The sequence below is a fragment of the Pimephales promelas genome, chromosome 17, assembly GCF_988280905.1.
Source record: "Pimephales promelas chromosome 17, fPimPro1.hap1.1, whole genome shotgun sequence".
Taxonomy (NCBI): domain Eukaryota; kingdom Metazoa; phylum Chordata; class Actinopteri; order Cypriniformes; family Leuciscidae; genus Pimephales; species Pimephales promelas.
In genome coordinates, this window is record NC_142785.1 from 13870892 (window position 1) to 13887033 (window position 16142).

Genomic DNA, 16142 nt, shown 5'->3' on the forward strand with positions numbered 1-16142 from the left:
TTGAGATAAAGATTCAGATAGAAATGCATCAAGTTTATTATGAATAAGCTTTATTATGATATGAATAATGATTTATTATGATTATGAATAGCAAAGATACAAGTGATGTGTTTTCAAGGAAGAGAAAAAATACTTCCTTAAAATGTGTGTGCATATAATAATCATGAACATTAAATGTGGTAATTTGTGGGAGTATGGTTGAACAAAAAACTGTCCTTCGATGTACAACTAGGAAAACTGTTATCAAAGCGAAAATGTACTCGAATTAAGAATACAAAACGCATTTGTTTTCATTCCCTTTGTAAGTAACAGATGTCTTTCTGCATCGACTCTTCACACTCCAGTTCAGTTGGTGGCAGTGATGCACTAAAAGAACGAGAAGAAGACTATTTTAGCCTATGATTTCAGCGAGGTATAATTTCTCGCGTTCTCATTGGTCACTTGTTTCACAGCCTAAATCTGATTGGCAGCAGAACACACCGCGTTGCCACCGTCATAAACTGATAATTTTTCCGCTGTAAACATAAAACATTATAAGCAGCGTCACTGATTTATTCCCCAAGCTTTAACAAAGACTTCTAAAGGTGAGTTTTATTCTTCAGGAAGTTTTTCGGCATCATTACTGAGTTCTGTTCTGTCATAAAATCAATTTATGTAGTTTACTAGATATATTTAATTGCGCGTTTTCATTGTGTTTAAACAACAGGTGAAAATGCATTGATATGCAAAATGCATATCAAAAGACGGATTTGAGAGGGATAATAAATTGTTTCGAGACGCCTAACGTTACAAGACATGACTCGGCCAAAACCCTGTATTGCTTACAGGGTTGTTACAGGGCCAGTGGTTCAATTCTTCATTTGCCAAGTTGCCATGTCAAAATTGTCACTGTCTCAACCGCAAATACGAGAAAAAAAAAAAAAAAAAAAAAACTGGGCCCATGTAAATCGCTACATTCAAGATAGAAACGTCGTTTTATTTTTGCCTCATAATTACAAAATACCTGGACAGTTCATAAAAATAAAAACGCTGTTATTTACGTTATGTCGTAATTTAAATAACTCTTATGTCGTCTACATACATATGCCATTATTATATTTTGAAGAATATTGGTAATCAAACCTCGCTGGACTGTTGGTTACCATTGACTTCCACTTGAAAACACCTCACAGCGAATTGTAGGCTAACTAATGTAATAAACTATACGAATAAAATGACTAAGAATGTCAATTCTTACCGTTAAAAGACTGTCAATAACACATTTTCTTTGTTTTGTGTTAACACAAAAATTCAGATGTGTTTTTGTCCAGTTCTGACTGATTCAATTACTGTACATAAGTTATTTGGGTATTTTTTTTTTCTTTTTTTCTTTGATGGTCCACTTAAACATGCCACTAAGTTACTTTGCTTTTCTAATCCTCATTGTGAGTATTTGTAGACTCAATATATAATATATATATATATATATATATATATATATATATAAAGTATTTGTAGGCTTAATATCTGCTAAAAAATTATGTTCATGGTGCCCCGATAGACAATCTGTCCAACACCTAACCCTAACCTAATAGTCTTCTTGTTCCTCAAGTGGACCATTGAAATAGTATATAAAGTATGTGAAATAGTAACCCATTCTTGTATGAAAATCTCACATCTATATATTTTTTATGTTAATGTCTTCTTTACAGATGTCTTTTCACGCTGGCCGCGGATGCCCATGGGGAAGACCACCCGCTCCAGGCCAAATGTACCAGCCCCCTCCACCACGCTATCACTACGACCCTACGGCTGCTCCCGGTCCTGTCTATAACCCTCAGGGAGGCAGTGGCTACATGCCACCTCATCCGGACTTCATACCTTTCCACTTCCCTCCACCATCACAGGGTTCTAACATTCTACCCCAATGTCCCTTACGCCCTCCGGTCTTCCCAGATCCACCCCCTTTTCCTCCACCTGCTCCTCGCAGCTCAGACGGCTCGGCTCCCGTCCCGGTTCAGAGCCCTTACCAGTACATGATGCCCACCGTCCCCCCTCCACCGTTGCCCCCTCAGTCCCCATCAGTGCCACCTTCCATGCCCTACTCGCCATCCTATCCGATGAGCTACCCTCCACAGCCTCAGCTTCCTCCTCCACCCACTTTCAATCCAGCTTATGTGCAGCCCGGAGGTTCCTTCAAATCTGAACGCTCCCGCTCGAACACTCAGCCATACAAGACGGACGCATGTTCCCGCTCGCCCGAGAGACTCCGTCACCATGACGATCACCGGCACAGAGGCCACAGCTACGGAGGATATGGAAGCCGACATAACCGTGAGTTTGGAGGAGAGAAGCGGGACCGGGACAGAGGGTGCAGTTCAGAGCGCAGACGGTCAGACAGCCCACGGTGTAAATCGGACTACGATAGAGGCCGCGTGCCATCAAGACACCGCAGTAGGTAATGCGCTTCACTGCTCTCTATTAATATTTTTCCTTGTGCCTTTCATTTTGCAAGTTGCTCCAAACAGTAAGTGGTGACATGGCATTTGGGATTGGGACCCACAGTTTTTAAGTTTAAACACCAACTGTGAGTAATTAAATGAAAGCTTTAACCTCAATCACAACAAATGTATCTGTCCTGATGAAAATATGAATTTATCACATAATAAATTAACATATTTTGTCACAACACAAAAATTCACCATGAATTTTATGATTTAGTACCAATTTGGGTACCATATCAAAAACTATTGGAACTATATTATTTGAATGTTTTTTGTATTACTATGGCTTTGCTTGGTACGGCTCACTTGTGGCGCTTTTCCACTGCATGGTACGGTACGGCTCGCTTCGGCCTGCTTTAAGTGGTACCACCTCTGTTGAGGTTCCAAGTGTACCGTACCGATACTAAAATGTGTCGTGAACACACTGCAGATCACTGATTGGTCAGACACAATCGTCACTACCAGCGTCATTGTATTTGTGAGACATCAAACCGCTAGAATAGCCACTTTAGCCAGTAACAGCCACAGCTGTAGCACCTGTTTGAAAAATATTTGCTTGACTTGCTTGAAGAAAAAAGAAAGAAAGAAAACTTTCAAAAAAGAAATGGCTGAACAGTGGTCGGTGGACAAAGTGCAGACATTCCTCTTGTTGGTTGCTGATGAGTGGATAAACTATAATGGTCAGACTACAATCTCACCCACTTTGAAGCGGTACTAACTGCAGTGGAAGAGCAAACTGAGCTTAAGCGAACCGTGCTGTGCTGAGCCGAGCCGTACCACGCAGTGGAAAAGCGCCATTAGAGTGTGCATACAAATATGCATTAGAGCATTAACCAGTAGTATTTGTACTACTGGTACTGCATGAATTTTTGATTTATTTAAAGAAAAGAAGAAATATTGCTTGTCATTTTTGGGTCCATTTGACACTATTACAGATGACCAAGTAATGACATCTCACTGCGATTTCAGTTGTTTAAACCTCTTCAAACACACTTATACACACTTTTATATATATTTTAAGTAGGCCTACTTTCGGTGGGTCGTCTGTTCCGTTATTATTACCATAGTAATATTGCCTTCATCCACCAGGGAACGATATCGGCATAGAGACGAGCCAGGTTCGCCCCCCTCAGACAGACACAGGAAACACATTCACAGTCGCTCAGGCAGTCGAGAGAGAAAGCGCCGGCGTGTGGATGAGGAGAAAGAGAGGAGAACAGATGGAGCCTCCAGCAGTCGCGAGAGATCTGTGAACTCTAGCAGGAGTAGAGAGGCAGAGGAGACGTCCACTGACCGCCATGAGGAGGAGAAAGGAGAGGAAGAGTTACTCAAACCTGCCTGGATCCGCTGCACACATGCTGAGAACTACTACTCCAATGACCCAATGGACCAAGTGGTAAATATCGATGATTTATTTATAGACTAATTAAAAGAGTAGTTCACTTTCCTGATAAGTGACTCACCCCCATGTCATCCAAGATGTTCATGTCTTTCTTTCTTCAGTCGAAAATAAATGTTTTTGAGGGAAACATTCTAGGATTTTTCTCCAAATAGTGGACTTGAATGGGAAACAACTGGTTGAAGTTTCAAAGAAATTGCAGTTTCAATGCAGCTTCAAAGGGGTCTACACGATCCCAGCCGAGGACATTTTTACATTTTTACTTTTTGCATACAATGTATACATTTCATACTTTTTAACCACAAATGCTCGTCTTGCATGTCATCATGATGGAAAGGTCAGGTGGGAAGATGACTTGAAGATGGCAAAAAATCTAATTTTATCCTCCAACTTCAAAATCGTCCAACATCAATTTTTTACCTTTTACTTATTTATTTATTTATTTTTGTAAAGGGCTTTACACTAGGTCGGAACTTCCACCAACGGTCACGGGTGACCTTTCAATGTGGTTACGTAATGTGTGCCGCATCTCAGCTTGTGAAAGATGAGCTTTTGTGGTTAAAAAGTATATAAATGTAAATAAAATGTTAGAAAATGACAGATTGTTTCTCTAGAGGAGACCCTTATTCCTTGGCTGGGATCGTGTAGAGCCCATGTGATCGTGTAGAGAAATATTAATTTCTTTTCGACTGAAGAAAGACATACATGAATGTCTTGGATGAATTGGATGCAAATTATCAGGAAATTTTAATTCTGAAGTGAACTAATCCATTAAACAAAATGACACACTACACCTTTAAAATGTGCAGTATAGATGATCCAGTTTTGTACCAAATATTGTGATGGTGTAATGACCAAAATACATCAGATAATTTAACTTCAGGAGCTGTTACTTATCTTTCACGTGTTGTTATTCATCTGTAGGGTGACTCTACAGTCGTGGGAACCAGTAAATTGAGAGATCTGTACGAGCGCTTTGAGGAAGAGCTTGGCCGGAGGCAGGAGCGGGCCAAATCCACCAGGCCTAAATGGGATCCACCCAAGACCAAACTGGACCAGGATCAGGGTATCGTGTCCTAAGATTTTACTATTTTAAATATGCACAGTATACTTTGTATACACAGTATACACAGTTCCATATATAGTTTCCAATCAAAATATTTATTTTATAATTCATAATATTGTTTATTCCATTTTTATTTCACTCTGTATGTAAAACAAAGTTAAAGAAAGCGACAAAAATGGTTTCGCTTGAATTAGAAATGTAAAAAGGGTCTTTTGAAAGCCACAAGCATAGTCGAGTGGAGTAAAACATCCCAGTGCTGTTATAAGAGTGGGCAATATTTTAGAGGTGAGCAAGATGCTATCCTATCAATATGTGCCAACATTTCTAAAGAAAGCTTTCAGCAGCTTACACAGCTTGGGAAGGCGCATCCTCGCAACTCAAGTAAGCTGCACGGAACAGCATGAAAACAAACAACCTATCAAAAGCGAGAAAGCAAAAGAGGCTGGGCACCAAGTTGCTATATCTTTGCAGCTCGGTCTGCATCATGACGTTGTATTCTTCTCTATCTATCTAGCTGGCACAGCGATTATCCACTAATGCTTTGCACTGCCTATGGCGGTCAGTAGGAATGAAACGGAACCCCTGTTTCAGCACCAGTTGCTACAAATAATGCTATAATCCACAAAAAAGCTTCTAATTCAAAGAGTTTTGTTTAAAGGGGGTGGTATAATGCTCTTTTCACAAGATGTAAAATAAGTTTTTGATGTCCTCAGAGTGTGTATGTGAAGGTTTAGCTCAGAATACCCCACAGTTATAATTAAATAGCATGTTAAATTTGTCGCTTTTTGAGGGTGAGCACAAATGCGCCATTTTGTGTGTGTCCCTTTAAATGCCAATGAGATGCCGCTCCCAGCACAGGGGCGGAGCTACAACAATTTGTGTGTTAGCAGCTCCCATTACCTCACACACATGCACTGAAAATTTTATTTTTTTTAGCCTTTTATGTTCAAACCGGTCGGACAAAGATTGAGAGACTCAAGATATGATAACACATGTAGACAAAATTTCGGAATGGTTAGTTGATGAATTTTTTAAGCATATGTTTAGTTATCTTCTAGTCATTGATCAGCATATTCTGTCATGATAATCTATAAATCATGTTTCCAAGGGCAGAGATTATGTCAATTTTAGAGTCAATTATGTCAATTTTAGGGTATGTCATTAACCCGGAAGGAATGTTGTGTAGTCCCTACCAGTCGTTATTTGTAGTCCTTAAAAAGCAATTTCTTTAAAAGAAAATATCTCCCTTTGTTGTGAACTTTGAGCGTCATAACTTTGCATATGTTGTTTATGCTCAAACAGCAACATTACACACTACTAGTGAAATCATAATCAACCATCCCTTTAACTCAAATTAAGTTAAGCATCAAAGCTTCCCACACACTGCAAAATACCATTACATGCAATAAATGTGAATGTTTATTTTACATGGTTTTGTAAAAATAAATGCACATCTGCTCACATTTATACTCTTCATTGAAAATAAATGAATTTGCTGTTGCATATTTAATAACTTGAGGCCTATTTTGTGGTGCTTTGTATAAGCCGTTTGATTGGATATATCATGGGGCCATAACAACCGGTTGCAGCCACAATGTGAATGAATTGCATTTGTTGAGGACTCAGGGTCTATGGAAGAGAACTTTTACAAGGCAAAAACATACTCCTTTTGATCTGTTAATGCATCTCTTACTTAATGTACTTAATCAACATATACTGTTGAGAATAGGATAAGAACATGCAGTCTCATGAATAATTATGAGACACCAATGAGTCATTGATGTAATATAGGTGTAAGAAAATATCACATCATGTGGCACTGACACAAAGATTTTAAACCTATACTTGTTGAGCATCTCTTCACATGACACATCCTGATAGCAATCAATAATTAAAGTTGTCTGAATATTTAATCAAATATATATTCTGTGGAAGTCTCAAAATGTTTGTCCAATCATTGTGAAACTGCACAGCCTAGCTTTAAAACTAACCAAATTTCTCCTACAAGTAAAACTAAAGGATGGTGGTAACATGGTCTTCTATGATGTGCATTGCGCAACACATATATCCCTATTAAAATCTCAGAATTTAGTTCAGTGTTTCATGACCTTTTTAAGACCTTAAAGAATGTCAAAAATGTTTAAGCACATTTTAGACGAGAGACAGTTTGACAAGATTTATACAATTAAAAATGGCATGCTGTAAAAGAAGAGTGTCGTTATGTTTTAGAAGAGAGCTCCAGTGAATCAGAGTGTGAGTCTGATGGAGGTGATAGCAGCTGCTCCAGTAGCTCTGACTCCGATGTGTTTGATGTCATCGCTGAGATCAAGAGGAAGAAAGCGCACCCTGATCGCCTCCATGAGGAGCTGTGGTACAATGACCCCGGACAGGTAGGCTTCACCTTCTCTGCAGACTCTTTGCTGAGAAATTTTGGTTTTATGGTATGTTTTGCTCAAATCCAATATGAATTGAGAATGTTGAGATGTCCTTGAACTTTTTGACATGTAAGAGGTCATTGTACTATAAAGATATCCTGTAAGTTTCAGTACTCAAACTTCCTTGTAAGTCCAAAAACAGCTTTTATTGAAACCAAGTTCCTAGAAGTAGACGTTATATGACTTTTTGCCAAGTTGCGGAAAAACAGTCTTTGCATTGCCCTTATTGGGATTCTAACATTAAGAAAATATTTCAACTATGTAATAAGAAACACCTTTCTATATTGAGTTTTTTATAGACTAATATAATAACTACCTTACAAATATTAAATTTAAATAAAGATGAAAGCTGTTGCAGACTAGCCTGACTACGTCAGACTTCCTACTTCCGCTAATTTCACAACGAAGCAAAGTGAATTAGCAGAGTCTGGTATTACCAGGCTAGTTGCAGACTGAATTATCTTTAGAATTTGATGTGTTGGTTGATTCGTTGGCTTCCAATACAGGATCAGACTCTGGTAGTTGCCATTTTCAAAAAAGTGTACACGTGTTATGCTGGGAACGTTGCAAATAATTTTAATATGCAAATATTATTGTTACCCAATCATAGCAGTGGTCATTTATTTTCAAAACTTGTCAAATGCAGCATCAAAACAGAGTCTCTTAAAACGAGATAGAAAATTGCATATTACTTATAAATTAGGACATTTTAAAAATAAATTCTTGCTAACATTATAATAAGTGGACCTCAAAGAACATTATACGATTTAGAAAAAGATGCAGTTCATGACCCCTTGAACTAGCAAACTAGTGATGCATCAAAATTAAAATAGCTAAAACCAGACCATTCTGGACACTATAGGCCAGAAAGTGAATCCAGAAATACTCATTTAAAATTTGGAATACCTAAACAAAATCTATTCATATTCTGTTTTTATTAATATACACTTGTTACTGACTTGTTCTGCAAGGTTCTCTTTAAGCATTAGTACATATCTATGCTACAGCCAATGATGTTCACTCAAAACTGATTTCAAATCTGGAAAAGAAAAAAGATAATTCTAAATTCATGACATTTGCAAAGTATTGTTTAATGTAAGTGTAAGTATTTTTTATGGTTTAAAATGAAGTTACATTTATTGTTATTTTCTTGATTATATGCTTAAATCTCAGATGAATGATGGACCATTGTGCAAGTGCAGTGCCAAAGCCAGACGAACTGGAATTCGACACAGTATTTACCCTGGTGAACAGGTATACATGCCTTTATTAAGTCACCTCATCTGTTTTAAAACCTAGTTTAGAATTTGGTTTAATGCTGTCATATGCAGTCATTAAATCTAAACTTCAGAAACATTCAAATTTTATAAGACAACTGGTGAGGAAAACATGTAGAATATGAAAAGCGCAAGCAATATGGGTACAGGAGAGAAGCTTTATAAGCTAGTGCTGAGGAGTTAGAAAAATACGTAATATTCTGAAATAATACAGTTGTGAACCCTTAATAATGATCTAGGTTTTTAAATGAATGGGCTAAATGTTTACGGGACTATGATGTACCTAGGATTGCGAGGACTTGTTCTTGGTATTTAGTTTTTTTTTTTTTTTTTTGTACTGAGAATAATATATTGTTTTGTATGTAATAAATGTCAGTCATCTGCCTGTGATATCAAGCTGGATTGGTGATTCTCTCTCTCTCTCTCTCTCTCCTACTCTCTCTCTCTCTCTCTCTCTCTCTCTCTCTCTCTCTCTCTCTCTCTCTTACAGCTGGTGAAAGAGTGTCGTCCAATGAATAACAATGCCGGCAAGCTGTTTCACTATAGAATAACCGTGTCCCCACCCACCAACTTCCTGGTAGGTTTCTGTGCTGTCTTAAAGGGTTAGTTCACCCAAAAATGAAAATTCTGTCATTAATTACTTGCCTTCATGTGGTTCATTCAGATATTTATGTATTTATGATGAAATCCGAGAGCTTTCTGGCCCCCTATAGACTGCCACTTTCACCACTTTCAAGGCTCAAGAAGGTAGAAAAGATATCGTTAAAATAATGCATGTGACTTGGGACACTCCATCCATTTGCATTAAGCTTTCCATTGTTAGAAACCCAGTTATACTATTGAATGGTCGTGCAACACTCTCTCATTTTCCCCTGAGACGAGAGAAATCTGCCATTTACCCTTTTCACTTCCACCTACAATGACACAAAAATTGTCATTTTACGCCATTGTAGGAGGAAGTTTAAGAGGGGGGATTTCTGTAAAGACTACAAGCACTAGATCTCACCCTTTCAAACCCGCCCATAGGGGGATGGACCTAATGTGCTAACAGACCAATCACAGATCAGTGCCAGTGCGTCTGATTTCACCGGCAGAAAATTTTTGAAAATATGGACGAAGGTACTGAATACGCAGACGAATGCATTATGGAGGATTGGAATTACACATAGTTTACACATAGACATTTTTTTTGGAAGCTAAGCTAGTAGGCTCTTGTTCTGTGGAGAAAGCCGAGTAGTAACTTTAGGGGTTACCGTTCTCTTTTTCCTGGACATGTCCGGCCGTCGATGTCCGGGATTCAGCTTTTGCTTTCTGCAGTCGCCATGCATTGGTTACATGTACAGCTTTTGTTTCAATCTAACTGAATTCATTCTGATGGGTGAATCTGAATGTAGTGTTTACATGAACGCTAAACAAGTGATCGGTTGATGTGCGTTTTAACATTGCCAAGAAAATCCCCGCTTCTTCGTGAGAGATACGAGAATGGTAACTTGCGTCTCACAGGTGTCGCTCATCAGTAATCACGCCACCGGCCTCGCGTTGTTCTCCACATGGCCCTCACTCGTCCCGCTCGCCACAGTAAACATGATGAATGGCGACTGTAGAATGCAAAAGCCGAATCCCGGACATTTTGGGGCGGACTCATCATGCAGACTCACTAGTAGCCTAGACTTGTTGTTTAACTACTGCGCTCTGTTACCGGTAGGCGTGGGCTCCCAGGCCAGCGAAGCAAGTGCTTTCTGGGTTGTTGTCTTTCCACATAAGCCAAAAAAAAAATCAAATTTCTTCTACATAAATTACCCATTTTAAATACACATTCATCTTTCCAGAGGTGGAATGACCCTTTAAGGTTGGACCACGTGGACTATTTTAACGATGTCTTTACTACCTTTCTGGGCTTTGAAAGTGGTGATAACGTTTCAGTGTATGTGGGGTAAGAACAATGGTGTGCACAGATCTGGGGGAAATCGTGCGATACGACCGAAAAGGACACTTTTGCTTTCACGATTAAAGGAGCAGGGGCCCACTGGGTCAGAAAGCTCTCTGATTTCATAAAAAAAATATCTTAATGTGGGTTCCGAAGATGAGCGAAGGTCTTATGGGTTTGGAATGACATGAGGGTGAGAAATTAATGACAGAATTTTCACTTTTGGGTGAACTAACTCTTTAAACGAACAAATTCAATCAAATCTTTTTTTTTATGTCTTCATATTGTTTCTACCATTCAATGTAACCGTTGCTCTCCCTTTCAGACAGATAGACCCACGGTTATTGAGTATGATGATCACGAGTACCTGTTTGAGGGCTTTTCCTGCTTTTCTCACACACCACTTAAAAATGTAAGCATACGACCACTGCATGGTTGTTCAAACTAGATAACCACATTATCTACTTATAGTTTATGAAATGGTAGAAAAAAATCGAACCACTAGAGAAATTACATCAGCAATACTAACTAGTTCTAGTTCATCATTCACTCATTTATATGATATTTCAAGTTGTATGAATTATGAAAAGTATAAGTTGAATGTTTGCAGTGTTTTTTGTTTCTTGCATACCTTAAAAAATGCTGTGCTGTATCTGATTTTAAACTGTTGTGAATGTCTCGCCTAATTGACTTGTGTATTATAGTCGATTTGTTGTTGAGAGATGTGTGAAAAGGAGGTTCAGTGGCAATGGACTATATTCCACAGAGACTGTTGTATATCATCAGTTATATTTAAGTTCATAAACTCAAAAGTGCTTATGGAGTAAAATCAGTGTCGATGGGGGTGAGTATTGATGATTTAACATGCTGACACGTGTTTCCCTCCCCGTTTTAGATCCCTTTGTGTCGGGTTATTCGCTTCAACATTGATTACACCATCCACTTTATAGAAGAGATGTCACCTGAGGTCTGTTATCAAAATTGACACTGTCCACATACTCTCCACTCCAATTTGCACTTTATATATACAATTAAAATTCGCATAGTAAGACAAACATATCTTGACACTTTTAACTGTCAACAATTATTAATTAAAATTAATTTTATGGCAATTTCGTTTTCTTGCTGTCCTTACCAATCACATTGTAATTGTAGTGCTACTTTAGACATCATGGTTGTGAAGTGACCAATGCTCTGCTATTGTAATCTGTTGTGTTTGAGCAGAACTACTGCGTTCGAGGCCTGGAGCTGTTTTCCTCATACCTCTTTAAAGACATCTTAGAGTTGTACGATTGGAACCTCACAGGTAACAAGCACTTGCACACACATCTATACATACAGTAAACACATTATTTGCCAGGGGTGCAAACTGCTGCCATATACCCATAGTGATATAGTTCTGCTGTCATACAGGTCCTGAAGAAAATGGCCCCTCAGGTTGTCAGAAGTTTCATTTCATGCCACGGTTTGTTCGGTTCCTCCCGGGTGAGTTTTAAATGCCCCTCTCTCCATTTGATTGATGTTGAATTGTGATCGTGTCAGTCAAGCAGCTTGTTAAAGTGGGCAAATGCACTACAGCTGAAAGGGAACATTTCCAAAAATGCAGATGCCAAATGATTGGTAGATGGTGGATTTAAAAGTCTTAAAAATATAATTTCGCTAACTATTTAAACTTGATTGATTGTTATTTATTATTACTGGCATTCTTTTAAAATGTATGACTATGTGAACTTATGACTTAAATGGAATGACTAATGACAGAAGCAATATAAAGCTGCTATCCACTTTGTAAAATAAATTCTGCTTTGTTTATCAGATAAAATTTTACTAATGTTTTTGTGTAAAAATGCTATTAATTTAATTATAACCCTACAAAGCAGACTGTATCATATTTGATTCACAAATTTCTAAGCCTCTAAATTCTCAACATGTTCTACTACAAAATAATCTAAAACATGCCTTCCGTTGTACAATTGATAGCAAAAAAGCATTTAGTATAATTTTGAAAATGTCTTCCTTCAGATTGTGGTACGCATGTCTTTTTGCTGTGAAATCTTTACTGATATTTATAAAGTAATCAAGAATAAATTTTATTATTTTAGTATTATTTCAAGAGGAACACTTACTAAACTGAATTAACTTGGATTTACTTGATTATCCATACATCGGTTTTAGAAAAATCAAGTTTCAAAGAAAATACAACAGGCTTTTGAGGAATGTTCAATCATCATTGAATTGCATTGCTTTATAAAAAAAGAAATGGGGCCAGTCCTTTGATATACCTCATCCGAGTTTATTTTAATAGGTAATGTCAACACAATAAGAAAAACACTTTATCATAAAAAAAAATATGGACGATACAATTGAGTCAAGGCTCGTACCTCTTTCTCTGTAATTTTCTTGCATTAGAATAGGATATGGTTGTGACTCTCGTGAATTGCTGATCTGTGTTTACAGAACTGCCTCAATCTCTAAAAGGTGAATTAACAAATCAAATCACAGACAGCGATTTATACCAATGGGGACCTAAAGCAGTAAACAATACAAGGGGCCCAGAAATCTTTGTGATTTATAAAAGAAATTGTTATATATGACTCTTACTTGATCAAAACATGAAACACAAAAGGAGATAATTTAATGAATGTCTTGCTGGGTGAAGTGTCAGCATAAAAAAATGTTGGTGAAAGTTAATTGAAAGTTGTAAACTGCACTATATAATTAAGTAGTTTTACAGTGAAATAATAGTGATGGAGATGAACCATTTAAGGGTGGTTTGAAACTGCCATTGAGCACCAGAAGAAGAATATGACAATGGTTTATGAGCGAGCTTTTTTGTTGACACTCTCAGTGCTTTATAAAGCGTTATAGTGAATAATGATGTGCTGTACTGAATTAACCCATCAGCATTCATTGTATTATCTCCTTTTAAGTGCTCCTGGGGAAAGTAAATAAAAATCGAATGATATCAGGGGGAGTAAATGGCAGAATAAAATATATTTAAGATTCTTGCATAAACACAGATGAGCTTTTATACTTGTATGAAGCTTATTTAAAACCCACTGTTTTATTCACATGAAGAAACTTTCAATTCAGCTTGATATGTGCATGTCGAGTCCACACAAGGGGTTTTAAAATAATTTTTTAGGGCCCGAGCACCAATGTTGTGAGGGAGCAGATTGCTCTGTTTATTATAAAATTATAATCCATTTTACAGTGGTTTCCCTGTCCCTCATGTGTGTCAGATGGAGGAAAGGAGGTGCTGTCAATGCACCAGGTGCTGCTGTATTTGCTGCGCAGCAGCACGCCTCTGGTTCCCGAAGAGGAGATTGCAAATATGCTACAGTGGGAGGAGCTGGAGTGGCAGAAATATGCTGAGGAGTGCAAGGGCATGATTGTCACTAACCCTGGCATGGTAAAACACATTTACACAAACTGAAAGCAGACTTATTATTTAAATGTCTCTGAGATAATGGCACAGAGGAAGTCAGTGAACCTTTTTTCAATGTGATACACATTGTGGAATGAAATAAGAAAAGGGTGAGATGCGTCTGTGAATGCATCTGTAAATTGTCTTTCTACACTGACTTGGGATGCTCATATTGGTTAATTTTTCCTGATCGACAACCGGCGCTCGTTATCCTAGTATTAACTGTTAACTGATTAGATTATAATAGCCTATTGAATTAATGGTAACTTATGGTTCGGGTCAAATAAAAATAGCAGGCCTACCTCAATCCACACATCTGTCTAGTTTTTTTTTTTTTTTAAGTAACATGTCTGGACCAAAGCCTGTTGAGTTAGACCCACGGTTGTTGAGTTACACCCTCTCCGATGGCACAGATAAGTAAGGGTTAATGCCCGACGAGGTGTCCATTGTCAGGTTTTAATGGACGACGGCGAGGCGTGAACCGGCCGACGCGCAGCGAAGGACGGTTGCCTCCGCCGAAGTCCATTAAAACCTGACAATGGACACCTCAGAGGGCAATAACCCGCTTATACCATGGTCACTTGCCAAATAAAACATTTTTAAAACATTAGCTGCTAGTTTATATTTTAATTAGGCTAAATCAAATTTTTACAAATAATAAACTCGCCTGGTTTATTTAGCAACCGGAGATATTTATAGTCCGCTCAGCTTGTAGAACCCTTCAGGTTCAAAATGCATTTTTTTTTTTATGAAACACAAAGGTAGGCATAGTTATTATTTTTTTTAATTACACTTAAAACAATTAATCAAACAGGCTTCTTAGGCTTGAAACGCTGTACTCTCCTCCTGCCTTGGTTGTCTGGACTGCTGCGTAAAACTCCCGCAGGGTCTCATTCAGAGCAGCAGCGGTGTAATTTTCTTTGCGACGTTTCTCCGTTTTATTTAAATTTTTTCTTTCTTCAGCAGCATCCCAGTCGTCAAAGTTGTCATATTCTCCATAAATGTTAAAAGAAATAACGAAGTCGTTCATTTTTGTATTAGCAGGCTATGTAATATCTAACTAACGTTAGATGTTGTTTTGATAGAGCAAATTGTTAACGGATACTTTGACTGCCTGTTGCTATGGTTACTCACAGCTGTTGTGGGCAGCGCATTTATTTATTCATTTCGAATGGTAAACAGGCAGTTTCACCAGAACTACTTTACTAGGTGTCCTCTATCACGTTTTAACGGACACCCTGCAGCCAATCAGAATCGAGTATTCACCCAGACAGACCATGGTATAATACAGAGATAACGTTTGGCTAGAATGGCCAGCTTCTGAAATCAACTTTCATTTGCTTGTGGATGTTTGCTTCACAAGTGATATTGCATTGTACTTGTAACTACTGCTGTATTTTAATACCACGTAGCATATTTTCAAGTAACTTTCTGTTGAAATGGTCCCGCACAGTACTTGTTTTCACTCGCTCACTTCATTTTGCTTGCTCAGCAAAATATGTCTGTAGGCATGTGTGGTTGCGCGAGTCGACGCACCCCGTGAGTATATAGGCTATATAGTATTTTTTTTAAATCATGCAGAAAACTAAAAAAACAAAAAAAAATTACTATTAAACCATTTAACTGATAGTATTAATCTGTCAACATTTTTTACTTTTGGTTAACGTTTAAACTGTCAATATGAGCATCCCTAACACTGACCTCAGTAGCTAAAAACGTTCTGCTAAAAAAAAATTCTGCACTTTTTCAGTTTAGTTGATCTGGGGGGAAAAATTCATGCATTTATTTTTATTTTTTTCATAGGGATCTTAGTCTTTTGGTGCTTCTCAATCAGCTTCCTAGTTCAGTAGTCAGGGCAATGATTATACTGCCGGCCATTTAAGGCTTTTTTGCTCAATCGCACAAATCACAAATCCTACCAATGCACTGAAACGTTCCCTAAAAATTCCCACAATCCACACTGAAAACCATGGGGCATCTATGCTGCTCACTATGTTCCCCCTTAACGGAAGTTACACATAATGACACACGAAAGATGTTTTTTTTTTTAAATACAAACCATATTTAATTATATTGCAGCATAAACATACATCGCTAGACATGTAATGAACATAAACTAGCTAACGCA

General features: G+C 37.9%; 1 protein-coding gene across 3 annotated transcripts in view; it reads left to right on the top strand.

Moving 5' to 3' along the window:
* The first annotated feature begins 436 nt into the window (after window positions 1-436).
* drosha (drosha ribonuclease III) overlaps window positions 437-16142 on the top strand; it is a 35767-nt gene continuing 20061 nt past the window's right edge. Inside the window, exons 1-12 of one of the 3 annotated variants that reach the window (XM_039691285.2) lie at window positions 437-584; window positions 1692-2437; window positions 3573-3879; window positions 4807-4948; window positions 7178-7338; window positions 8557-8637; window positions 9151-9237; window positions 10913-10999; window positions 11483-11554; window positions 11812-11893; window positions 12001-12072; window positions 13830-13999. In XM_039691285.2, the coding sequence (XP_039547219.2) occupies window positions 1692-2437; window positions 3573-3879; window positions 4807-4948; window positions 7178-7338; window positions 8557-8637; window positions 9151-9237; window positions 10913-10999; window positions 11483-11554; window positions 11812-11893; window positions 12001-12072; window positions 13830-13999 (2007 nt within the window). In that variant the 5' untranslated portion in view covers window positions 437-584. The remainder of the gene's footprint in view (window positions 585-1691; window positions 2438-3572; window positions 3880-4806; window positions 4949-7177; window positions 7339-8556; window positions 8638-9150; window positions 9238-10912; window positions 11000-11482; window positions 11555-11811; window positions 11894-12000; window positions 12073-13829; window positions 14000-16142) is intronic. The other 2 variants (XM_089121944.1, XM_089121945.1) reach the window with 2 other exon arrangements.